Source organism: Sapajus apella, unplaced genomic scaffold (assembly GCF_009761245.1).
Source record: "Sapajus apella isolate SASKATOON/1434 unplaced genomic scaffold, GSC_monkey_1.0 scaffold126, whole genome shotgun sequence".
NCBI lineage: Eukaryota > Metazoa > Chordata > Mammalia > Primates > Cebidae > Sapajus > Sapajus apella.
The window spans coordinates 4,204,348-4,230,857 of NW_022437066.1; the positions used below are offsets into that span (position 1 = coordinate 4,204,348).

General features: G+C 58.2%; 1 protein-coding gene across 4 annotated transcripts in view; it reads left to right on the forward strand.

The window, feature by feature from the left end:
* The window catches only part of SARDH (sarcosine dehydrogenase), a 69,455-nt gene that overhangs the window by 29,617 nt on the left and 13,328 nt on the right, over positions 1–26,510 (forward strand). For all 4 annotated transcript variants that reach the window (XM_032261969.1, XM_032261970.1, XM_032261971.1 and 1 more), the window contains 6 exons: positions 576–659; positions 2,554–2,667; positions 8,134–8,272; positions 10,152–10,265; positions 14,214–14,361; positions 19,374–19,467. In XM_032261969.1, the coding sequence (XP_032117860.1) occupies positions 576–659; positions 2,554–2,667; positions 8,134–8,272; positions 10,152–10,265; positions 14,214–14,361; positions 19,374–19,467 (693 nt within the window). The remainder of the gene's footprint in view (positions 1–575; positions 660–2,553; positions 2,668–8,133; positions 8,273–10,151; positions 10,266–14,213; positions 14,362–19,373; positions 19,468–26,510) is intronic.

The window sequence follows — 26,510 nt, forward strand, 5'->3', positions numbered from 1 at the left end:
CAGCAGACCAGGGCAGGTGGTAATTCTACAGATGGGGGTTCTCGGGGCAAGGGCAGACCAGGGCAGGTGGTATCAGGGCGAGGGCAGGTGGTAAGTCTACAGATGGGGGTTCTCGGGGCCAGGGCAGGTGGTATTCTATAGATGGGGGTTCTTGGGATGAGGGCAGATGGGGAAGGTGTAAATTCTATACATAGGGTTCTCAGGGCGAGGGCAGATCAGGACAGGTGGTAACTCTGTAGATGGGGTTTTTCCAATGAGGGAAGATCCGGGCCGTTGGCAGGTGATAATTCTGTAGGTGAGGATTCTCATGATAAGGGCAGATTGGGGCAGGTGGTAATTCCATAGATGGGCTCTCAGGGCGAAGGCAGATCCGGGCAGCTGGTAACTCTGTAGATGGGGGTTTTCACGGTAAGGCAGTAGGGGCAGCTGCGAACACTGGGCTGGGGGCCTGGTTCCAAGGGTGGGAGCCTCCTGGCTCTCTGTGCCCTTGGGTGAAAGTGGCAGATGTGGCACTCTACCCTGCGCAGGGTTATCGGGCCGCGTGTGATGGGTGATCATTCCCCACTCCTGCGCAGGAACTCCTTGGACAAGGCTGCGTGTTCCAGGAGCGGCACGGCTGGGAGCGGCCAGGATGGTTTCACTCCCGAGGCCCAGCTCCGGTGAGTAGCACCTGCTGGGCTGTGCTGCTGGGAGGCCTGTCCCGTCAACCCCCTGGCCCTCCATGTGCCCTGCCTCCCCAAGTGGCTGCACTGTTGTGATCAGGCCCAGGGAACCAGGTTAGTTCTTTTGCCCATGTGAAGCCGAGCCCGCCGACCTGCCCCCAAGGCTTGGCGCTTCCTTTATGAGGTTCACGCAGGCCCCACTCCCCGTCCGCCTCGGCCAGGCCTTCCATGGCCCAAGTGAGAAGGGCCGTGGGCAGAGCAGAAGGGGTGTCCCGTGGTGGAGAGACCGAAAGAAGACTCCCCCAGGCTGCAGGAGGAATGGAGCATCTTCTCCTAATTCTGTGCATCTATTTCTGGCCACTCTGTTGGTTTCTGTCCGTAGTGGGGTGGGAGTGGGAGGGTCTGTGTACCCAGGGTGCTCGGTTTCCCAGTGGAGGTTTCACGGTGTCCTGGACTCTGGGCATCCTCTGGGGCTTCCCAGGGACCTGGGTTCTCAGAGAGAGGAGCAGAGGCCGTTCTGCTGTGACACCTGCGACCCAGGCCCTCAGGAGCAGGCGACTCAAGGCTTTAAGGCCAGCCAAGGGGTAGCATTTGATCCAGATTTACAGAAATCAAAATCCCTTTCTTGGAGCTGCATCTCACCAGTCCTCTCTGTTCCACCCACATTCCCTCCTCATGGCAACCCACAGCCCAGGACAGGCTCTGGAGCTCCAGGGCGTCGGGGGTAGAGACGGGGGCTGGAGCTGGCTAATGGGCCTCGGCTGTGGGGTCGGCATCCTCCGAGCCTCGCCGATCATCGTCTCTTCTCCTGCTGGGCCCTAGGGACATGCAGTCCTCATGAACCCTGCAGGGAGGAGGGGTCCTGCAGACCCTGCCTTAAGGCACCGCCCACTGTGCTCCAGTCACATCTGGCTCTGGAAGCCCCTCTCCCCTGCCCCTAGGCAAGGAGACAAGAGCGAGAGTCAGGAACACACCCCCGGTCCCAAGACAGGCAGATTTTGCACCCTACCCGGGAGCCCACCTAGGAGTCCAGGACACCTTGGCAGGGCTGCAGCAGGTGTGATGTCCCTGCTGGGGAGGGAGGGGACTCCACACGGAGATGCCAGCGAAGCCTGACTCCATTATAACCTCACACTTGGCTCCCACCTGTGTATGAAGAGGAGGTGAGGATTGCTGGGTGGGGCTGGCGGCTCTGGGAGGTGAGAATTGCCCGCACCTTCATTCACAGCTGTGCCGTGCCAGCAGTTAGGAGGGCAGGTGGGGGGTTGTCTGCAGGAGCAGAGGCCAGGGAGGGGCATTGGACTGTGTGTGGGGTGTCTGAGAGGGGGGGCAGATCCCAGGGAGGCCAAGGCGATGGCAGAGAAGCTAGACTCTGGATCCCACATGCCTGCCTGGCTCTGTGCCACTGCCCCATCCGGGACTGGTCTGTGCCCTTGGGCGAGATGGAACTTCTCTGTGCCTCAGTTTCCTCATCTGTAGAAAGGGCACCCCTGTTAGGAGTGTAAGGCGCTTCCCACAGGGCCTGGCCCAGAGCAGGAGCAGGGCCTGGGGTTGCCTGGGCACTGGGAGCAGCCTGGCTGAGGTCCTGGGCAGCCGCCTCGCCCTGCCGTTCCCCACCTTGGGTGCAAATGCTACTCCTCCAGCCTCCCGGGCCCTGGCCAGGCTCTCAGACCCACCAGGCGATGCTGCGGCCTGCTCTGTGCCGCTGTTTGCCTGGACCTCTCGGGAGCCCCTGCCCGTGTGCACAACACACTCACACTCACGGCTGGGGCTTCCCGAGGGCAGAGCCAGGCCTGACTCCTGCATCACAGCCTCAGCGGGACCCTGCTCTGGGGAGGGAAGCGGGGAGGGACAAGGGAGGGAGGCTGAGGACCACGTCTTGTCTTCCCAGGTCCTTGCATATGACTACTACGGGGCTTACGGGAGCCACGCGCACCGGGACTACGCCTACCGCCGGCTGCTGGGGGCTGAGTACACCTTCGACTTCCCGCCCCACCACGACTCGGTGCGTAGCTGCTCCCCACTGTGGTGGGGGGTGTCCCTCTCCCTGTCCCTCGGATGAACCTCCCATTGGGTCGGCCCTCAGCGGGCCCTGCAGGGGCTCCCCTCCCCGAGGAGTCTCTTCGGGCTCTGCATTCATGCTCTTTTTTCGGTGGACTCCATTTGGAGGAGGCATCATGTGTTTTCTTCTCCCCCCTCCTCCCTCTGTACTGAGATGGTACCAGCAGCCGGGCCTGCACGGAAGTGGTGCTGCTGGGGACGGGGTGAGGTGGGGGCTGAGGCGATGGGCCTCCCCCTCCTGCTCTCCGGAGCTGCTCCGAGGCTGGCATGAGACATGCTGGGGGAAGGGGCACCTCATTCTGGAAGCCATGGCAGAGCAGATCCAGGACAAGGTGGCTGGAGGCTCCTGGGCATCAGGCCCTGTATGGGCCCTTCCAAGGGACAAGCAGAGGGAACCAGAGCCGGGAGGGCCGTGGCCTGGAGCCTGCCTGCTGTTCCTCTTACTTCAAAGTGGGCAGGTGAGGCTGGTCACACGGGACACCTGGCAGCCCCAGGACCTGGCTCCCACGTGCAGGGGGTGGAGGTGAGGAGTCTTGGGGGCCTCTCCCCAGCAGAGGCCTGTTCCACACAGGGGCATGTCCCAGGCAGCTGTCCTGGAGGGAGTGAGGCCAGTGTCTGCCCCGGCCTGCCCAGCCGTGTTGTAAAGCGCTCATAGGTGGAGCACAGCTGTTGCCACCCCAGGGAGATGTGTGACATCTCACTGTGAACCTGACATAGCAGCAGCGCAGAGCCGAGGCCTGAGCCTGGGGTCTCAGAGCCCAGGGACAGCTTAGGAAGCATCCACGAAGGGGTTCCTTCCTGGGGCCTCCGGGACAGTCTCAAGCCCGGCTTCAGTGGGGTCTGACCCTGAGGCCACCCAGCACTCCTTGCCTCAAATGGCCTGGCTTGGACTCCTGTTCTGTTCTCACCGCCTTGAACCACTTCACGGTCTTTGAACAAGGGCCCCCTGGGTCCCGCGCTGGGTTCTGTAGCAGGTCCTGAAGGGAGGAAACCGTTCCTCTCCACCCTCTCCCCCAAAGCTTGCTCTAGTGGCAGAGCATCTGTTGGAGGCGTCGGAAGAGGGGCTCCTGCAGGAAGGAGGAGGCGTGTGTGCCATGCAGCGCCTGAGCAGCAGGGCCGGCGTGGTGCCTGAGTCCCTCGTGGCTGCCTCCCGGGGAGAGCTCGGGGCTCTGTCTGGCACCTCCGCACCCACAGCTTCTAAAGCCGGTGGGACTCTGGCCCTCGAGGATGTGGGAGCTCGGGGGAGATGCCAACTTGGCTTTGTGGCTTCATCCGGCCTCCGCAAACACGCCTGAAGCCATCCTAAAGCACAAAACATGTGCTTGTTCCCGGTGCTGGCAGCTTCCTGGGCCCAGCTAGAGGAGCCCCGTGCAGGAGGCTGCTGAGGGTTTTGGTTGGCAGCCCCGGTGGTGTCAGCAAAGGTACAGCGGAGACCGGCAGAGGGGTACCCTGTCCTGCTGCCTGGTGGGGCTGGAGAAGCCGTGGAGGGCTCAGGAGGTGGATGGTCCTGGCGGTGTGCTGATAACAGCCTAACAACCAGCTCTCTGGGGAGGAGGGGAGGAAGCTGGCTCTGCAGCATCGGCCAATTTCTCTGATGTCAATACTTTCTCCATGGCTGATTTCCATCCAGTCCGCCGATGAGGCATCACTGAATGTGGAGCTGGGCAGGGATCTGCGTGACCAGCTCCCAGGGTCAGTGCACCCCTGCGCAGCCTGGCTGGACTGTAGCTCTGCCACGGCCCAGCTGTGCCACCATCCCTGGCCTCCCTGAGTACATGAGGGGTGATATGAGTTCCCTCGTGGAAACTCATAGGGAGTCTGGGAGGAGATGAATCCGCCTCCCGACGCACGGCAACTGTTGGGGAAGCGGTGGTTGCTGCTGCCGTGGTTACTTTCTTCCTGTAATGATCATGAGGTGGGCACATCTGCTCAGCAGTGGGCGGTATGCCGGGACCTGCAGGAGGAGATCAACTCGAAAATACAGTGAAGAAGGCGAGACCCTGAAAACCTTGCCCAGGCATTTGTACACTGTGGGGAAGGAAATAGGGAGTGATTTTTTTTTTAAACAGCTTTATTGAGATCTAATTCATATAATATATAAATATTCATTTACAGGGTACAACTCGATGTTTTTAGTGAGTTCACAGGGTTGTGCAATCATCACCATGATCGAGTTCCCAGCAAAAGACACCCCATACCCACTAGCTCTCACCCCAGGCCCCACCCTATCCTCAGCCCACGGCACCCCTACTCTGCTTTCTCTCTCTGTGGATGTATCTAGTTTGGACATTTCGCACAAGTAGAATCATAAAATTAGGTGTCGTTTTGTGATTAACTTCTCTCGCTTAGCGTGACATTCTCAAGGTGCACCCATGTGGTAGCGTGGGTCATGTGTCAACACTTCATTCCTGTTTTTTTTTTTTTTGAGACAGAGCCTCACTCTGTCACTCAGGCCGGAGTGCAGGGGTACCATCTTGGCTCACTGCACCCTCTGCCTCCCAGGTTCAAGCGATTCTTCTGTCTCAGCCACCCGAGTAGTTGGGATTACAGGCACACGCCAGCACGCCCAGCTAATTTTTATATTTTTAGTAGAGTCGGGGTTTTGCTATATTGGCTAAGCCGGTCTCGAACTCCTGACCTCAGGTGATCCACCCACCTCAGCCTCCCAAAGTGCTGGGATTACAGACGTGAGCCACCGCACCCGGCCTCTTCATTTCTTTTGATCTCAATCGTGTTCCATTGTAGGGACCCACCATATTTTACTTATCCGTTGATCAGTTGGTGGACATTGGAGTTGTTTTCACTTTTGAACTCTTATGAACAGTGATGCTGTGAACATCCATGTACCAGGTGTTGTATGCATGTATGTTTTCATTCCTCATGGGTGTGTAGGTAGGCCTGGGTCAGTGGTAGCTCTGTTTCATATTTTGAGGGAATGCCAACTGTCCTCCAAAGTGACTGTGCCATGTGACATTCCCCACCACAGTGCTACAGGGTTCCAGTGTCTCTGCATCCTCACCAACACTTCTTCTTATCTGAATTTTTTTTTTTTTTTTTTTTTTTTGTTGCCCAGGCCGGAGTGCAGTGGTGCAATCTGGGCTCACTGCAACCTCCGCCTCCCAGGTTCAGGCAATTCTCCTGCCTCAGCCTCCCAAGTAGCTGGGACTACAGACATGCACCACCACGCCCAGCTGATTTTTGTATTTTTAGCAGAGATGGTGTTTCATCATGTTGGCCAGGATGGTCTCAATCTCCTGACCTCATAACCCTCCTGCCTTGGCCTCCCAAAGTGCTGGGATTACACGCGTGAGCCACCACGCCCCGTCACTATCTGACTGTTTGATTCCAGCCTTCCAAGTTGGTGGGAAATGGCATCCCATCGTGGTTCGGATTTGCATTTCTGTAACAACTGATGGTGTTGGCACATTTTCATGTGCCTGTTGTCCACTTGCGTGTATTCTGTGGGGAAATGTCTGTTCAGACCCTTTGTCCCTTTTAAAATTGGGTTGTCTTTTTATTATTGAGTTGTAAAAGTTTTAAAATACAGTTTAGATCCAAGTCCCTTATCAGATCCGCGGTCTGCACACGCGTTTCCCTATCCTGTGGTTGTCATTTCGCCGCCTTGATGGTATCGTCTGCAGCCCAGGTTTTCAAATTTTAACGCTGCCCAATTCATCTCTCTGTTTTTCTTTTGTCACTTGTGTTTTTGGTGTCATGTCTAAGAACCTAACCCAAGGTAAAAAAAAAAAAAAACCAAAACATTTATGTTTCCTTCTAAGAGGTTTATAGTCTTCGCTCCTACACTTAGGTCTAGGAGCCATGAAAATTAATTTTTGTGCATGGCATGAGGATGGGTCCAGCCACATTCTTCTGCATGTGGCTACCCGGTTGGCCCACCACCATTTGTTGAAAAGTTTGCTTTCCCCATGGAATTGTCTTGGCACCCTTGTCGAAAATCAATTGACTGTACAGATGAGGGCTTATTTCTGGACTTTTCAGTTCTATTCCGTTGGTCTGTAGGTCTGTTCTTGTTTGTACCTCACTGCCTTGATTATGTAGCTTTGAATTTTAATAGCAAGTTTGGAATCAAGAAGCGTGAATTCTGCAACTCTGTTTTCCCTTTTCAATATTGTTTTGAGCGTTCTTGGCCCCTTTGAATCTCCATACGAATTTTAGGATTGGCTAGTCAACTTCTGCAAAGAAAGCAGCTGAGAATTTTGAAAGGAACTGTGTTAGGTCTGTAGATCAATTTCTGGTGTATTGTCCTTTCAACAATAGTAAGTCTTTCGTTTCATGAACATGGGATGTCTTTCCACGTATTTTGGTCTTCTTTCATTTCCTTCAAAAAAATATCGATTTTAGAATATAAGGTTTGGACTTTTAAATTAAATTTACTCCTCAGCATTTTATTGATGATACTATCAATATAATTTTTAAAAATTTCCTTTTGAGATTGTTCATTGCTAAATAGTTTTTTTTTGTTTGTGTTTTTGTACATGACCTTGTATCCTGTAACCTTGTTGAACTATTTTATTGGTTCTAACAGGTTTTTTTTTTTTTGGGGGGGGGGATTCCTTAGGATTTCCTATATACAAGATCCTGCTATTGGCAAATAGGGATGTTTTTACTTTTTCTTCTTCTTCTTCTTCATCCTTGATCTGGATGCTGTTTATTTTTCTTTTCCTGCCTAATTGCCCTGGCTAGGGCCTCCACTACAGTGTTGAATAGAGTGGCAAGAATGGACCCCTCCGTCTTGTTCCCGGTCTTTCATCATGAAATATAATGTTTGCTATGTGATTTTTGTAGGTGTCCTTCATCGGGTGGGGGAAGTTCCCTTGTATTCCTAGTTTGTTGTGTGTTTTTACCATGAACGGGTGGATTTTGTCAAATACTTTCCTGTATCTATTGGAGGATCAGATGGTTTTTGGCCTTTGTTCTCTTAAAATGTTGCATTACAGCAATTGATGTTTGAACGTTAAACCAACCTCACGTTCCTGGGATAAATCCCATTGACCATGGTGTGTGATTTCTTTCTTATGTTGCTGGATTTGATTTGCTAGTTTAATTTCCAGTTATTTGTGAATTTTCCAATTTTTCTTCTGCTACTGATCTCTAATTTAATTACATTGTGGTCAAAGAACACGCTTTGTATGATCTCACCCTTTTTGAATGTATTGACCCTTGCATTGTGGCCTAGCACAGCATCTATCCTGGGGAACATTCCCTGTGCTGAGAAGCATGTGTCACAGTGTGTACCTGAGCTGGGAAGGGCTTGGTGGGGGCTGGAAGGGAGGGAGAGGAGGCTCAGCGCAGGTGTGTTGGAAAGAGCCCCCATTCTCCACGTTCTCGAGGGGGAAGCACACCCCAAAGGCCCCCATGGCATTCCCACCTCCTTCCTGGAACTTTTCAGATCAAGAAGGAGTGTCTGGCCTGCAGAGGGGCTGCTGCTGTGTTTGACATGTCCTACTTCGGGAAGTTCTACCTGGTGGGGCTGGATGCAAGGGAGGCTGCCGACTGGCTCTTCACCGCAGACGTCAGCCGACCCCCAGGTATGGGGCCTGGGGTGGGGGGCATGTTCCTGTCACTCCATGAGTACAGCCTCAGGCACTGAGACGAGCTGGCACCACCCCATCCCCTCGGGCACCCTGAGCACACTTCTCCTTGCCCTCCCCTGGCCTCGGGCCCCTCTGTCCGGCCTCCTTTGCCCCATCCCAGGACCCAGGCCCTAGGACCTCACCGCTTTCCTCCTCCTCTCCCTCCCGCCTTCCTTCTCCTTCCCACTCCTGCCTTCCTCTCTATTCCAGAAAGGATGTGTGGTAGCTAGCCCTCAGCCACCTCTCTCCTGGGACTGAGGGGCCCAGTACCCCTCATACTCTCACAGGTGGGGTTGCCAGAACTAGATAGAAACATAGGATGCTCAGCTACATTTGAGTTTTGGATACATAATGGCTCATTTTTAACATAAGTATGTCCCATTAACAAATATGGCTTGTCCCAAATATGGGATATATTTGGCTTGGGACATACTTGGATCTTCATCTGCTTTTTTGTCACCCACTCACCCAAAAGCACAGGCATCACCATCTTCATGAGTGTCCCGGGCTGCCAGAACAGAGTATCACAAACCTGGTGGCTTAAACAACAGCAATTTATTGTCACGGTTTCAGAAGCAGGAGGTCAAAATGAGGGTGTCTTCAGCTGATGCTCTGCAGAGGACCTTCCCTTGCTCTTCCAGCTGCTGATGGTGGTCGGGAGCCTAGGCCTTCCTAGGCATGCAGCTGTGTCACTGCAGTCTCTGCCTGTTGTCACATGGCTTTCTCCAGGTGTTCTCTCTCTTCTTTTGTTTTTTTGAGTCAGAGTCTCACTCTGTCGGTCAGGCTGGAGTGCAGTGGCGCTCTCTCGGCTCACCACAAACTCCGCCTCCTGCGTGCAAGTGATTCTTCTGCCTCCGCTTCCTGAGTAGCTGGGATTGCAGGTGCATGCCACCACGCCCAGCTAATGTTTATATTTTTAGTAGAGACGGGGTTTTACCATGTTGGCCAGGCTGGTCTCAAACTCCTGACCTCAAGTGATCCTCCCACCTCGGCCTTCCAAAGAGCTGGGATTACAGGCGTGAGCCACCACACCCAGCTGTGTTATCTTCTTATAAGGACAGCAGTGAGATCAGGTGGGGGCCCACACTAATGGGCTCACTCTAACCTGATCACATCTGCAAAGATCCATTTCCAAATAGATCATGGTCCCAGTCCTGGGATGAAGACTTTCACGTATCTTTTTGGGGGTTACAATTCAACCCCGATATCATCTCTCCAGCCAGCCAACCAGCAAACCCGCTCTCCAGACTCCCAGGCACCTGCTGCTCACCTCCCATCAATCCCGCTGCCCACTCCGGCTTCCATCCACCCACCCACCAGCCCACACATTCCTGTTGCTCCATACATCTGTTCCCCCTTCTACTCACCCACTCCCATCCTCCCATCCATCTGCCCACCTTCCCATCTGTCCAGCCATCCTCCATCCACTAAGTAATCTATGCCACAGGCATTTCTGGAGTCTTCTGTGGTCCCAGGCACAGTGCTGGGAGCCCCAAAATGAATGTGCGGGTGGCATGAATCCTGTCTCTAGAAACTTCTCGGCATGGTGGTGGGTAGGCGGGTGGGATGGAATGGGAGCGGCCAGTGCCAAGGCCTTTCAGGAAGAAAGAAGCTTTCCTCCCGCAAGGGTGGCGGTGATGGGACGGCCTGCCCGTGGCTAGTCCTCTCTGGGTCATCCAGCTGAAATGGCATCCCTGGGCTGAGCGGCTCTCCAGGTCATCTCCCAGGACGGCATCCTGCTGGGGGTTATCCAGCCTCTGCACGAGGAGCTGCCCGTGTGAGCGGCCCGCAGGCCCTGGGGCAGCACAGACCCAGCTTCCTCCCCTTCCCACAGGCTCCACCGTGTACACGTGCATGCTCAACCAGCGTGGGGGCACCGAGAGTGACCTGACCGTCAGCCGTCTGGCACCCGGCCCCCAGGCCTCGCTGCTGGCCCCTGCCTTTGAAGGTATGGATGCCTCTGTGCGTACGGTGCTGTGACTGTGGCCTGCTCAGTGGACCGGCGGTTGAGGACAGGGTAGGATGGACGGGATGGGCTGCCGACGGCAGCTCTGTCATTAGCTGTTGTGGCCGCTGTGGTCAGGGCTGGGAGATTAGAGGTCTTGTTTCAAGCTAAATTCGGGCTTTGTTCAGGCAGCACTGCTGGAGCTCCAGCCCTCAGTGATCACGTCTTTGAACCTGTCCACAGTGCTGCATTTCGGAGTGGCCGCCATGTGGGCGTGCTCAGCTTGGCTGCCTGGAACAGAGCGTGCCAACGACAGGCCGTGCCTCCCACTCAGAGCAGTCAGCTTCCTTCTGCCACTGACATCCTGGCTGGGTTGGAGTCTCAGTCCCCCAGTCTGAGGCCTGGGCCTGCCCTTAGAAGATGTGCAGCTCAGGGCCCACCCTGACACCTGACTGCCCTTGCAGTCCCTCTGTGAATGCGTGCGTGCCCTCAGCAACAGCTGGCTCAGTACCCTCATGCTACACAAAGCTGGAACCTGCCTCCTGTCCCTTCAGCCTGGTCCTGTTCCTGGGTTCACAAAGGAGCCATCTGATCTCTACTCCTGTAACCCATCCCCCCAGGGATAAAGGAGCAGAGACGGAAGCATTCTCTTTCTCCGGGAAGGGGCATTGCTGCCTCTGGAACGGGGCTTGCACAGGGGAAGGTGCTGGCCATGCAGCTCTCTGTGCTGACCCCGGGGGCAGGGGCACAGCCAGTGGGAAGGGCTCAGCCCATTCAGAAAACCTGGCACCTCCTTGCTCTTGGCCTGACTCCATGCTGCTGACAGATGTAGTTGTTTCCTCACTCGGTCACTGTCCCCCGGGGGTCCAGCTCGGGCATTGGGGGAGAGAGGCAAGGGGAGAAAGGGGGCCCATTCATGATCCGCGCAGAACCGGCACCTGCAGCAGCAGTCCTGGGGCACCAACTGTGTGTCAGGCTCAGCACGAGGCAGCTAGGACCCGGCAATGAACGGAACACAGACGTCCCCACCCACGTGGAGGTGACACCTCGGGGAGGAACGAGGATTGAAAAAACTGAAATAAGTGGTAGAGGCAGGGTGTGAGACGGGTCAGGAAGAAAAACGAAGACTGGAAGGGGTGGGATATTGGGGGCCAGGGTGGAAAGACAGGTTACTAACTGCCTAGGGCGTCCTTGAGGCTGGGGGCTGGCAGGGACTCCAGGGCCTCCGGGGTGCTGCCGAAAACAGGGAGTACTGAGGTGAGCCCAGCAGCTTTGAGGCTGGGTCAGAGATGAGGCAATGAGTGTGAGTGAGGGCGAGGCTGTGAGTGTGAGCGAGGGTCCCGTGGTGAGGATGAGGCTGTGAGTGTGAGTGAGGGTCCCGTGGTGAGGATGAGGCTGTGAGTGTGAGCGAGGGTCCCGTGGTGAGGATGAGGCTGTGAGTGTGAGCGAGGGTCCCGTGGTGAGGATGAGGCTGTGAGTGTGAGCGAGGGTCCCGTGGTGGGGATGAGGCTGTGAGTGTGAGCGAGGGTCCCGTGGTGGGGATGAGGCTGTGAGTGTGAGTGAGCGTCCCGTGGTGAGGATGAGGCTGTGAGTGTGAGCGAGGGTCCTGTTTTGGGGGATGAGGCTGACATCGTGCCTGAGGGCTCCTGTGGGGTGCATAGAGCAGGTCCACCCTTCCCTCCTGCCATTGGTGATGTGGAGGCTGAGCGAGCCCTGGGCTGAGCCAGGTCACATGTGCTTCAAGGATCCGTGAGCTCATCCTCATTCCCTCAACAGTCATTGTGGTGCCTTTACTATGTGGCAGTGCCAGGGCAACCAGAGCCAGGAGGAGTTGAAAGAGGCTGGTGAGGCTTCAGGGTCACCCCAATGAGCTCTATGCACGGATGGGTGCAGGAAAGGCCCTGTAACTCCTGGAGAGAGACGTGCAAGGGGATGGGAAAGGGCGAGGTGTTAAGGAAGGCCGTGCAAAGCCGCTGAGCTGGAATGAGCAAGGCGTCCTGGAGGAGGTGGGCGGCCTGAGCTCTGAAGGATGCGTAGGAGCTGCTGGCTGGAAGGGTGTGGAGGTCAGAACCAGTGTGACCTGCCCATCACTGGTCCTCTCTAGCTCATTCAACCGAAATGGACTCCCTGAGCTGAGAGGAAAGGTGCCTGTGAGGAGCTGGGTGGCAGCCCCCAGGAGAGCGGAGCCCCCAGCACAGCCCAGAGCCGTAGACTCAGTGAGTCTAGCTGGGGAGACAGGAGGGGGGCCAAAATGAGGACACAGGTCACCAAAATCCTGGCCCAGGCCCTGCCACTGCCTGGCTCAGTGACCTGCCTCCCTGAGCCTCAGTTTCCCCCATCTGTGAAATGGAGTGAGGAGGACCCACCTCCCTGAGCTGCTATAGAGAATTGGGTCAGAGCCTGGAGGTGCTGGGAAGCAGCCTCCCTGAGCCTCAGTTTCCCTGGCTGGGGAATGAGGACCTTGCTAGTCCCCCCTCATAAGGAGGAGCTGTCAGGAAAGTGCTTTGAACACTGAGCCATCTCCCAGTGGTGCACAGTTAGCTTTCCAGAGGATTCTGGTGGATTCCTGGAGCTGAGTGCTGGGGATCGGTGGAGCTGGTTAAGCTGGGAAGGTGCACTTGGTGGGTGTGAATGAGTCAGCGCCGTGAGTCACATCCCCCAGGGCTCTGCGGGTCCCGGGGACCACTCAACAGGAGAAGACACCATGTGGGCTTTGTTTCACTTTCAGGCTTCAAAACTGCACTGAGTTATGACTGTGCATGAGCATTCAGTATGCGCGCATCTAATACGTGTGCCGATTACGCATGCTGCGTGAGATCACCGTGAAGTCAAGAGAATGTGATGATTTACATGTGATCAAAGTGGCGTACAAAGCAGCTGTCAATCTTAAAAGTAATTTTAAATGATCTTTATTGATCTTTTTTGTAAGATTATAAGTGGATACATGCTCCTGGGAGCCATTCCAACGATACTGAAAAGCACCAGATAAGGGCACAGCCCTCAGCTCCCCTCACCCAGTGCGAATGGCGCAAGCCCCCGGACACCCGCCTTCCCACCGCTCCCTGTGCCACGTCGGCTTCACAGACTGGGCCTGGACCTGGCCTGACTCGTGGCCTCAGGACTGGCATTTTGTTTTCAGGGAAGTTGGTCATGGATGGCCAGGCACACCGCTGCCATCTCCCTGGGTACCTATCGGCCTTGGTAGCTCCGATGCCCTCCTAGAAGAGGCTGGGGATGGCTGCAGACCGGGGGGCCACCAAGGAGCCAGGGGCCTGAGAGTCACCGTGTGTGTGTGGGTGTGTGTGTGTGTGTGTGTGGAGGGGTGAGGTGGGGTGTCTCTGTGTCATGGAGCTGAGGACAACGTCCAGAAACGGCCCCAGCCCAGGGTCAGGGAGCCCCTTGAGGACTGGCTTGTCTCTGCCTTCATGCTCTGTTATGCTCGTGGTGTTAAGAGGAGGGAGGGAGGGAGGGAGGGAGGGAAGAGCCTGGCTGGGGCCCTGAAAGGTCTCTCGTCCAAGAGATGCTCCTAACAGCCCTTGGGGCCGGATATTGTAGGTCTGCCCCTTTGACAGATGAGAAAATGGAGTCTCAGAGAGGGGAGAAGTGAGACTGGTGAACCACAGAGCCACACTTGGGCCAGGCTGGCGTGGGCCTGTGGTTCCCAAGACAGCATCCTCCCTGGGGTGGGAGCGTCTCTGTGAGGTGTCCGCAGGGGTGTGGGTGGTCGGGGTTGAGAAGCAGGTCCTTCTTCCAACCCACATGGCTCAGAGGACATTCTGTGCAGGGTGTGGCCCTGCGGGCCTGAGGGAGGGGCAGATCAGTCCCTGGGCTCTATGAAGGCACAGGTCACTGAAAGGGCATTGGTTTTCTCAGCTGGAAGACCCTTGGGCCACCCTCACTGTCCTCGCCTCGCCCTGAAATCCTGATCTAAGGCCAGTCCTTCTCTTCCAGGGGACGGTTACTACCTGGCCGTGGGTGGGGCTGTGGCCCAGCACAACTGGTCCCACATCACCACGGTTCTGCAGGACCGGAAGTTCCGGTGCCAGCTCATCGACAGCTCCGAGGACCTGGGCATGATCAGCATCCAGGGCCCAGCCAGGTGAGAGGACAGGGAGCCCGCGCCTGGGCGCACCTGCTTCCTGGACCCAGGCCCTCCCACGGGCCCTTGGGCAGAACTGCTTGTCCAGAACGGGGCATTCTGAATAGTTAACTGCTCTGGTAAACCCAGAGATGCCACTCTGAATAAGCTACAAGGCCCTGAAATGCAGATAAGCCCCTAACACAAGTCAGACTGAACTTGACAGCTGATCAGTCACTGAGGACCCCAGGATCCCAGATGGGAGGGTGGTCTCATCGTCAGTGCGGTTGAGGAATTACTGCCCTCCCTCCCGGCGTGGGCAGAACGAGGCCAGGCTTCGCCCTGCCACCTGGGCAGAATAAATTCCTTCACTGATGGGTCCCTGGCTCCTTCCTAAACACCTCCCATGACAAGGTCTCCGTGTGGCTTATCCATACATGCATTCATTCCTTCTCCAAACACTTGCTGGCTGTGTTCCCGCCCATGAGAAAGCAGGAGCTGGGAAGACCTTCAGATGCTGCCTCATGCACTCGGCCACTGAAGGGTCTTGGGCAAACAGACGGCTGAGCAGGTGTGCGCCTTGGAAAGAGCCCTCTGACTGTGTTTCGGAGAAGGGACTGGGGTGGGGGACACAGGGAAAGGGCAGTTGTGTCAGCAGCCACCAACGGAGCTCCTGTGACCTGCCAAGCCTGAGCCGACATCTCCTGTCTCCATAGTAGCCCTTTGAGGTGGTCATAATTGTTCTTATTTTTACTGATGCAGAAACTGAGGAATGGAGAGGTAGAGACACTTGCCCATGGGTACACAGCTGGTCAGTGCCAGGGCTGATGGGGATGCAGCCCCTTGGGCTCTGAAGCCCACACACGCCGCTCACTGCTACCCTCTTTCAAGAGTTAAAAGCCCTCTATGAGAAGATGGCCTAGTCTAGGCCTTCCACTGTTGACACCCTGGGGCTCAGGGTCCAGGACACTTATCTCAGGGCACATCCTGCCATCACATCTGCCTTGGTGCTGGACGGGGTGGCTCTGCTGGACCCGGCAGGAGGAAGAGGCATGAGATGAGGGCGCTGCTTCTGGGGATGTGGAGGGTGTCACAGGGGTGATCTATCTCTGGAAAATGATGGAGGCAGCTTCGGGGAGAGGACAGGAAAGGAGAAGAGGAGAGGTGGGGAGGGCTGGGGCGGGGGGCGGGGAGCTGCGTCTTCAGCCTGAAGGTCGCCGAGGTGAGCACTTGGAGGTAGCACAGCTGTGTCCAGGTGACAGCCTGTCAGCCTGGGGTTCTGGCTGGAGTGCCCAGTCCCCGCCACGGGGTTCGCTTTCCCTGGCACCCCCCGCCAAGTCCTGGACCAGCGGCTCCCCTCTCGGGCTGTGAGTGACTGCGCTGTGGCTGTCCGTGCATGTGCGCTGCGGTGCTCAGAGGCACACGGTAGACGAGACAGTGCTGAACGAAAGGATGGAACGGGAGAGGCCGAGCTGGCTTCTGCCGAGGGTTTCACTTGAGGCCGCCCATAGAAATCAGCGTGCATTCAGGAGATGTTTGGGCAGAGCCCGGCAGGAGATGAGTGACCCAGCCTTGGCGCTCTCTCGGGGGACTGCTCCTGGCAGTGGCAACAGCAGGTGCAAAGGTCCCTTGGCAGGCAAGCGCCTGTTTGTCTGAGGCACGCATCGAGGCTGGGACAGAGCCTGGCAAGAGCCGTCTCAGAGGCAGCAGGGTGAGATCCCAGAGGCCCAGCGGCCGCCCCCCTGAGAGAGGGGTGCTGAGCAGAGCAGGAGCATGGTCGGCCTTGGGCTTTGGTGGGGAGTCTCTGCTGCTGGGCCAGCAGGCAGGGGGCCAACAGGCCTGTGAGGAGCCTCAGGCCAGGCAAGGCGGGGATGTCCAGGAGGGAGAATGACCTGAGTCCGTTCGGCTCATGGGCGAGGGTTTGGCATTGCGGTGGTTCCCATGGACTGGGTGAGGCTCATGGTGCCAGACAGCAGATGGGGTGTGCTGGGAGCCTCAGAGGGAGGGGAGGGGACAGAGACAGCTTCCATGTGCCTGAGGAGGAGTGGAGAGTACCGGTGCCGTGACGGGGAAGGGGCTGGGGTACGGCGGAATCATGCAGCCCCCGCCTGGCCCACAGGCAGCCATGATGCTGGGTGCTTTTCATTCCTCGCCTGGGTGACCCCAACCTCTGCATCGCTGGGGTGGAGGGAGGGGTGTCAAGGCCCAGCCCTTGGAATCTTCTGGCTTCATCGCCACGCCAGCCTTGGACAGGGAGTGGGGCTATTTTTAGTGTGGGGGAGGCAGGTGGGCTGTGAGGGAGGGGGGACAGACAGATCAAGGTACGGCCAGGGGCGCCCAGCCTCATTATAAGATGCTCCAGGCGGCAGCGGGCGAGGCAGCCAGGGCGGGAGAGGAGCTCACTGCCTCCTGGTAATTTCTTAACTTTCTCCTCCAAAATGTCCTCTAGCTTTCAAATATAACCCCAAGTTTTCTTAGATGAATAGCAACACTGGTGCTGCCGATGAGGGCTGCACTTTGGAGCTGTTATTCGGGACGTGCTCAGCATGCCTGCTGCACCAGGGAGCAGGGCCTGTGCGAGCTGCTGCCCCATGGAACTTTCTGGAAATGTTCCATAACTGAGCGGTCCAACAGGCAGCCACTGAGCCCTGTGTGGCCACTGAGCCTTTGTAATGTGGCTAGTGGGACTGCATTTTTAAGACTAGTGAATGTGAACTCAAACAGCCTCACGTGCTAGTGGAGGCTGGGCATGGAGGCTCATGCCTGCAACCCCAGCACTTTCGGAGGACAAGGCATAAGATCACTGGAGTCTGGGAGTTCGAGACCAGCCTGAGCAACATCGCAAGACCCTGTCTTAAAAGCAATTTTTTTTTCCATTAGCTGGGCATGGTGGTGTATACCTGTAGTCCCGGCTACTCGGGAGCTCATGGCAGGAAGATCGCTTGAGCCCAGGAGGTCAAGGCTGCAGTGAGCTGTGATTGTGCCACTACACTCAAGCCTGGGTGACAGAGCATGACCTTGTCTCAAACCAAAATGAAACAAAACAAACCAAAACCAACATCCTTGCGTGGCTGGGAGAGATGGTGTCGTGCCGTCCAGAGGTGGCCCTCGCTGTGGCCATGGTTCACACCAGGGGCTGTGCGTGTGCTTTCTTGCTGGCTCCTTGCAGCGGCCCGTGGCCCCGCAGGTGAGGGACTGGGGCTTAGAAGGCGTGGGGGTGAGGACGGAGCCTGGGACTAGAACTGGGGCCTCTGACTGGGACGCTCAGGCTGGGCTTCCCCTGAGGTTGCTGAGCCCACAGCCTGGGTCAGAGCCCTTCAAAGCCTTGGACCAGGTGGCAGCTCCAGGCTTCTGGCCCAGGTCCCTTCTGTGTGGCTGCAGACAGCATGTGCTCCTCAGGTCTGGAGGCGCTGCTGTCGCTCTCCAGGGCTTGGCACCACGTGGGTGCTAGGTGGTTACGTAAGGGTTTTGGCCAACTGTACCACGGCTGAGCACCTCAGGCTGACGTGGGTGGCGGCTCCCAGCACGATGACGATCGGGATTAGGGGCAGCAGCACTTCTGGGTAGCCCACCCTGCAGTCTCAACACCTGCTGGGACCCCAGAGGGGCGGAAGTGGGGGACCATCTCCTAGCAATAGGGGCCTCACCCTGCTGTGCCAAGCCAGGGTGTTCACAGTCAGTCCTATTTACCAAGAGCCTTCTATGTGCCAGGCACATTGGGATGGGGGACTCTGTTGGCAAGGAGCTCCTGGGGGTGGGTGCATTGGGGGAGGGTACAACCAATGTGAGAGACACCCTGGCAGGGGACTGTGGGACCTTGGACAAGAAGTACCTGACGAAGACCTAGGGAGTCAGGGAGGGCTTCCTGGAGGAGGTGACAGCTAAGCCAAGAGCTGAAGGATGATGAAGGGTTAAATGGGGACAGGGGAAGGGGTGAGAATGTGGAAGGGCAGAAGAGGGCTAGACCTGGAGAGGTCAAATGGGCACAGTGCCCAGGAGGTGAAGGCTTCCTTGAAGACTGGGTGCCAGCTCCAGTGAGGTCTCTGGTACTTGGGCAAGTGTGAGGGTGGATATGATGCCGGGCACCGTGGAGCAGGGGAAGTGGGGAGTGAACCCTCGCCCTTGCAGAGCTTATAAACTAGGGGTGGACCCAGCAAGTCTGTGCAAACTGTCGAGTATGGACTGAGCGTCCAGTGCTCAGGAACATTCCTGGGCCCCTACAGCCCTCGGGTGCGGCCCTGCCCTTGGTAGGTGACAGTCCCCTAGGAGGTGGCAATGGCTCTGTCCCCTCAGGTAGGTGACGGTCCCCTAGGAGGTCAAAATGGCTCTTAGCACCTGCTGGGTGCCAAGCCCAGCTCTCTGCCCCTCCAAGTCTGCAGCCTCAGCGTCTCATACCCACGACAGACAGGACCTGGGGGCCGAGGTGCCTGGTTGGAGGGTTAGGTTGGGGTGCAGAGCGGGGTGCTGTCTGGGAAGAGCCCCTTCTGCTGGGGGCTGGGAGGAGGCTGGACTCTGCTCCTGTCCGCCTCTGCTGAGGGCAGGTCTGCTCTTCTGTGCAGCACTGAGGCCTCCAGAGCCAGCCCCCTTCTTGGCCGTGGTTACTGAAGCAGACCTGGGGCCCTCTGGCCTCTGAGGAGTTGGGAACCTGGAGGGGCCTGGGGTTGTGGATTGCGGACCTGGCCCAGACGCTCTGCTCCTCCTGGCCTGCGGGCTTCAGGGGCATTCTCTAGGTAGATAGCCACTCCAGTCTCAGTGCCCCACTTAAGACTCGAGGGTCTCAACAGGAGCTGTCTCCAGGTCTGGTCTCCCTCCCCCAGCGGTTCTGCTGGCCCCGGTGTTACCCCGCTGGAAGGTGACTGTCTGTGTATTTGGAGTGTTCATCTGTCTTGGTGTATTTTTTACTAATCCATGTATGCTGCCATCTGCCCCGTGATGACAGGGACTTGTTCCATTCATGGTGGGTCCCCGGGGCCTTTCCTGCCCAGTCCCCCCGTGAGCACTTGCTGACTGACCGACTTTGCTCTTGCCTGCAGCCGGGCCATTTTGCAGGAGGTGCTGGATGCAGACCTGAGCAACGAGGCCTTCCCCTTCTCCACCCACAAGCTGGTGACAGCCACCGGGCACCTGGTAGGTTCCAGCTGGCCACATCCTCCTAGTTGTGGGTGGCAGCATGCTGTGAGGGGCACACTGGGGGATCTGGGGGCCGGGGGATCTCAGGCAGGTTCCTTTACCCCCCAGGGCCTTGGTCCCCAACTATGAAGGGGGACAGTGGGACGAGGCGACCCTCCCACAGGCTGGTGGGAGCACGGAGAGGCCGTGGGGACCAAAGTCACAGCATCTTCCATTCCTCCCCGTGCCTGGTGCGTGCCAGGGACTCAGTCCCAGGGAAGGCGGCCATGCCTCACTGCCTGCATTACCATTTATTGTGTCCCCTTCTGAAAGGCACGGGGCAGCCCTCCTGAGGTGGAGTGACCCCCTGGAAACAGGAGGGCCCGGCTTGGCTAAGCAGTACCTGGCTCCAGAGCACTCCGTGTGGCAGCCCCCCAGCTGCTCTCGTGGGTGTGGAGGAGGGGCTGCTCAGGCGGGAGCACAGCCAGTTCCTGAAGAGCACCCCATACACTAAGGAGCACCCCACACATTCCCCGCCAGCATGAGAAAGTCCCTATCCGGGGGGCCAGGGCCTGTGCCTTCTGAGATGGTGGCGGTGTCAGGTGCCAGGACTCTGTGGGACCCAGCCCTAGGCAGGAGGCTCCCTCGGAGACCAGGGCTGGGGCCCAGGTTCTATTCCGGGCCAGCACGTCCCTCTTCTGGGCTTCATTTCCTTGTTGGAAAACAGGCATTTCAGCATCTGCTTTGACTTCTCGAGGCTGAGATGAGGTGTTATTGGTAAGCATAGCAGCCCGTTTGCCAGGGACCTCCTGTGTGCCGGGGACCTCCTGTGTGCCAGACGCTCTTCCGAGAACATCGCAGCACATCTCCCCATGCAATCCGCACCGCAGCGTGCAAGGCTCTGTTACAGGGTCTCCTGACCTCAGCACACCTGACATTCTGGAACAGATCTTTTCTGCTGTGGAGCCCTCCTGTGCGACGCAGCTGTGTGGCAGCCTCTTGGCTGCTGCCCGCTTGGTGCCAGTGGCACCCACTGTTGTGACAGCCATAAGTGTGTCCAGATGTGGCCAAGTGTCTGCTGGGGGCAGGATTGCCCGATGAGAACCTCGGTGCATGACCACCCTGCTTATTTGCAGGAGTGTAAGCCATGGGCAGCCAGGACCGGGGCCTGCAGAGCCCTCCACGGTTCGGGCTGAGGAGACACTGTCCTGCGTGGTGGATGTTGCCCAGATGGAGCTCAGAGGGGCTGGATGGGCCCGGCTGTGCAGGGCCACCTGGCTAAAGAAACCCAGAAAGCCCCTGAAATGTGTCAGTGACACGGATGTGGCCTTCAGGAGGGGTGGGCGGGTGCATGGCCGCATTTGGAGACAGCTCCCCGTCTCTCCTTCCTGTATGCTCATCTGGGGTTCGGGTGGGGAAAATGCTGAGGAGGTTGGGGAGGAGCGAGATCCTGGCCTGCAGAAGGACTGGAGGTCCTGGGGGACAAATCTGGGTTCTGTTAGCAGATAAACAACGTGGCGATGACTGTCAGAGAAGAGAAGGCCTGAGACCAGGGACATCCCGGCGGCTCTGCGCCCACCTCTCCTCTCCAGAGGCTGCACGGGGCCAGGAAGCAGGGCCGGCCGTGTCTAGCTCGCTTCCTGCCTCTGCGGTGCAAAGCTGCCTACTGGGACCAGAGAGGGTGGGCTCTTAGAGAGAGCAGCACAGCTGCAGCCAGGCCACATGGTCTCCAGACGGCTCGACTCCAGCTCCAGCAGGCCGGCTGTGGGGCCCACACAGCATCCAGCCTTGTCTGGGGCTGGGCTCTGGTTTGCAGAAGGGGAGGGAGCTGCGCGTTCTCCCCTCTTGCTGAGGCTTGGCATAGGTGCTGCCTCTGTGTGGTTTGGCTGCAGGAGGGGGAGACCACCAGGTGGGAACACGTCCCCTGTCGTCTGAGGCCCAGCAGCCTGGCCTCCCACCCGCAGTCACTGCAGCAAGCGGCCGGGGCTTGTTCTGAGACAGACTGGACAGGCGGCTCCTGCTGCCTGCCCTCCCCTTACGTCCTCTGGGGCTAGCCCTTTCCTGGCCCTGGTGGCTTCCCCAGGCCTGGGCAATGGCTGCCTGGGGTCACCTCCATCTCTGTGGCCTGGAAACCAGGCCAGGCCACGTGTTTGCTGAGCTGACACAAAGACAGACCCTGCTTCCAGGATGACGCTCCCTGGAGGAACAGGCCAGGCCAGACACAGCGTGGGGGTGCAGGGGTGCAGGGACGGACACAGGGGCCGCTTGTCCCCACAGTCTCCTGCTTACTGGTGTAAAAAGCACGTGATGGCTGTATGTATAAATACTGCTCATGGCTCAGTTTCCCACCGTAACAGCACGTGGGTTCTAGGGCCCGAGGGCCAGCCTCGCTTCTAGCAAGCCCACCTTGGGCACGGCACTCGGCCCCTCAGAACAAGGATGTTGGGTCTGTAGGTCTCTGGGCTGCTGCACGAAGCTCGTCTGGCCGGGACACGGTGGTCAGCGGCATCTCAGAGGACTGTTGGGGACGCTCATAGCCTGCCAACGAGTTAACAAAAACACTCTAATCCCATCCCCGGGAAACCGCAGTTGACAGTGGAGTGTATCGTCTGCCATCTTTCCGTCATCTGTCATCTTTCCGTCGTCTGTCTAGCTGTGGATTTTAAAACGTACTCTGGGTGTCCCGTGCCGTTGTACACGTGGCTTTATTCCCCCGAGTGTTGAGGCTGTTCTGTCCTTTGAACGTTCCCGAAGCACCACTTGGAAGGCCCTCAGCTGCGTCACCCGCGCCCTGAGCGTGGATTTCACGCCGGGTCCACCTCTTTGCTTTGGAAGTGGCCCCTGGAGGAGCTTCCCCTGAACACCATCCTCCCAATAGACCCAGACTATTGGGCTGAGAGGGAGGAGAGCTGGGCCCCCCAGGTCAGGGGTGTGTGTGGCTGGCGGCCCCACCTCGCGGGCCTCTGTGTGCCGTGTTCTTCTCTGTCCTTGGGCATTTCTGTGCCCCTCGCTTGCCCAGCGTTGCCCTAGGTCTCAGGTGGCGTGGGAGAGCAGCGCAGAGCTTTCTAGGCCGGGGTCCCTGCCTGTGGGATGGGTGGGAGGGGAAACAGGGGAGGCGGGACGTGTCAGCTGGCGTGCGGATTGTGGGGACCCAGGGAAACAGGTGGTGGGGAGGTGCCGTGCGTGCATAAGGAGGCCCAGCTGCCTGGAAACAGGCTGCCTGCTGGCCGTGGGGGGTCTCCGTGGCGTACCTCCGTGGTCACCGTCGGCTCACGAGGGGCCACTTGGGACTCTCAGCCAGGCACTAGCGTTTCACCAAACTAAGGGACGCGTTCCAAGTGCAGTGCTGCTCGCCCGGTCCCTCCGCTGGCGCTCGGGGGCTCTGGAGTGGACTCTGGGCATGCTGCCTGGGAGCCTGCTGGCTGCCGGATGAGGGTCCCGGGATGGAAGATGTGGCTTCTGCCCTCGGTGGGCTCAGACCCCGAGTGAGGCTGGGGCCCAGGAAGGGACCTGCAGCCACAGCCCAGCCTGTACTGCCGAGAGGTCCTGGGCAGGGTGAGTGATAACCACAGGCCAAGGAGTTCTTAGGGAACCGAGAATCCTGCAAAGGTGGCCACAGAGAACTGAGTGCTGGCAAGAGACAGACAGGGTGGGGCGAGACCCAGGTGTCTCGCCTTTCGGCTGGGAACAAAGTGTGGGCTGTGTTGGGGGGGCTCTGCCCTGGGACTGACCCCAGTGGCCTGTGGATGAGCCAGGAGACAGCCACATCGGCTGTCCCGCTCCACTCGCCACCCACCAGCACTCTCCCGGTCCCTGCGGTCCCCATGCCAACACCTCCCAGCCCTGTGACAGGACCAGGGCAGCAGATGCCCCCGATGCTGAGGGCAGTCTTCTGTCTCCCCACAGCACTGGCTGTTGGCATGGACAAGCTCCCAGCCGGGGACAGCCGGTGCCCCAGGGCCACTCTCCTTAGGAGGACACATGGCGTTACAGCACACAGATTTACTGTCACCTCGGCTAAGTGGCTGGTTCTGTGGGGTCCCTCCCATGCTCATGTTCTTGGAGTCCATGGGGCCCACTGGGGGCAGGCTGGGGGTGATCTGGGGTTAACCGTCTTTACCTAGAGACCCTGGTGCCCAGCACTGACTGCAGCCCACTGGCTCCTCATTGGCCGTCTCCCTCCTTGTCCTCCCTGTGGCTCTCCGGAGTGGCCAGGGTGGGCCTGGCGGTCAGGGCTGCATGTGTCTGGAGGACCACTCCTGCCCTCGGGGCTTGAAGTTGGGTGGCCGGTGGGTCCAGCTCCCATGAGAAGGGGCCGGGACTTGAGGAGTGGGCACCACTGAGGGTGTGGAAGACGGAGCAGTGGCAGATCCCGTCCTCAGGGACCGCTGCCTTCTCTCGAGAGCCCTGGGGAGGTGGGGCCAGGAGAGCAGAGGTGTTGGGTCCTTGGTGTCAATGTTATGGTTTTTGCTGACCTGGGAACTGTCCCTCAAAGCGGCCAGGGCCACACATTCCCAGGTAGCCCCAGCCTGGGAGACAGTGGCTTCCCCATTTTCTGGCCATCGAGATGGGTGGGGGTTCAGCCACTGGCCACAGCCAGCTCCCCCTGTGGGGCCTCACAGGCAGGTGGGTGATGGGAGTTGGGTTAGCCACAGACACTGGGAGATTTGGGACCGAAGCTTCCGTGTGACCCTGAAGGCTCTGTGGAGCTCAGGCCGGACACCTGGCCTCCCGTCCTGCCCCGGCCATCTGTGGGGCGCCTCTCTGGGCCTCAGTGTCCCCACCTATAGCACGAAGTCTAGCACAATGTGTAAAATTCTTTCCGGGTCATTCCGTAAGTCTACCCAGACATTCTGGAGTCTCTGAATCCAGGGAGAATTTCATTCTCCTAAATAATATCTTGTGCTGGCTTAAAAATGTGTTGATGACATATCCCTCAACGTGAAGCAACGCTGGGCTGGAGCTCGGGGCCGAGCCCAGAATGTACAGGCGATCGGTTGGATCCCAGCCAGGCAGATGCAGGAGAGGAATGTGTGTGCTGCGCAGTCAGCGGAACCTCTGGGTGGAAAGCAGGGCGAGGGCCAGAGCTGCAGATCTGGGTCCTGGGCACGAGAGGGGGGCGCCTGCCGCTGCCCAAAGGCCCTCCTCACCACCAGATGCCTTGGGCCTCATTCCCAGCTGAGCACGGCTCCTGCTGCACCGTGATTCTTCTCTGAGAGGCTGGGATCTGACCCAGGCTGCCCCGATCCCTGGACTGCTAGAGGAACAAGCAGGGTGGGGAGAAGTTACTGTTCACCCAGCAGCCAGCAGACCAGCTGTCCTTGCTCCCCAAATATCTGCCTCCAGGCCAGCAAGACTCCCCGGCGGCAGTGCTCTCCCGGCGTGTCTCCCCGAGCTCTGCTCCGCCGGGCGCAGCGTTCCCAGAGCCCCCGCCGAGTCCAGGCCCCGCTGCGAAGCGGCAGTGCTGGGCTGGGAGCATGCCTCGGGGCACCGCGATAAAGTGATTTTCTCTGAAAATTAATTTCAGCTCAAAAGGAAATTGAATCTCTTTTCCTGACAGTGAGAAGTCCTCGTCAAGGCGCTGTTAGAATATGATTCGTTCAGGATGGAGCCGTCCTGCACCTGTCCGCATTAGATGACCATGACATGCCAGTCCGGGACCAACTGGGGGCCAGCCTCTGCCTGAAAACTCAATGTATAGAACCTGTGCAGATTGGCCGAGGTCTTAGACAGATACCCGGTGCCACGGGCAGGTTCCCCAGTGCAGCCCAGAGAGACCCGCAGGCGGGGGCACAATGTTCCTGGTCGAGGGTCAAGCTTCTGCCGTGAAAGTGTGAAGGGGGCCGGGCACGGTGGCTCACGCCTGTGATCCCAGCACTTTGGAAGGCTGAGGCGGGCGGAACACCCGAGGTTGGGAGTTTGAGACCAGCCTGACCAACACTGCAAACTCCATCTCTATTAAAAACAAAATTAGCCGGGCATGGTGCTGCATGCCTGTAATCCCAGCTACTCGGGAGGCTGAGGCAGGAGAATCGCTTGAACCCGGGAGGTGGAGGTTGCAGTGAGCTGAGATGGCGCCACTGCACTCCAGCCTGGGCCATAGGAGTGAGACTCAATCTCAAAAAAATAAAAAAGAAAAAGAAGGAAGGAAGGGAGGGAGGGAAACAGGGAGGGAAGAAGGCATGGAGTGCCTGCTGCCCTAGGGGAGGTTGGATTGAGTTTGTGTAGTGGGTGGTTGAAGCTTTGTCCCGCCCTGGATTTGCTGCTTCTGTCTGGGGCAAGTGGCCTCCTGCAGAACCAGTGCAGAGGGCCCTGAGTGGGGGCCTTGGAGGCGTGATCTGTTCCAGGTTCTCACCGTGCCCTTGTAGGGAAAAAAAGGTGTGATCCCTCTCCTCACCCAGCATCAGGGGCGCGGGCGACAGCCCTGTAACAAAAGGCAGGTTAACAAGAGAAAGGCACACCAGATGTATTTAATCAAAGCTTTATGTAGCACAGGAGCGGTCAGAGAGGGAGACCCAGAGGCCCGGGGAAGACGGGAGGGGAGGAGGAGGTCGGAGAGAGGCTTGGGCTGCCCCAGAGGCCTTCTGGTCTCCTTTAGTCCTGAGTTCTCACGCCAGGCGCCCTGCTTGGGGGATCATGGTCTGAGCCCTAGCACCCCTGCAGCAGGTGAGCCTCGAGCCTGCTGGCCATGGTGGTGGACGCTTGTGGGAATGGGTACCAGTGCTGTGTGGGCCAGGGCAGGGGGCCTCTGCATCTGCCTTCGGACCGGGTGTGCCACCTGAGTGGCCTGAAAGGAACAGGGCAGATAGGGCGGGGGTCTCTCACCCCCGGGGACCGGTGGCATCCTGTAGAACTCCCTTCCGGGCCTGGAGGGGTCTGATATCCAGAACCCTCCAAAACCCTGAGGCCAATTTGGAGTGAGAGCCACGGTCATAGGAGCGACGTCTGCCTGAGCGTGGGGGACTCTTGTGTGGGGAGTTCTGCGTGGGGGACTCTGCGTGGGGGGCTCTGCGTGGGGGACTCTGCGTGGGGGGCTCTGCGTGGGGGGCTCTGCGTGGGGG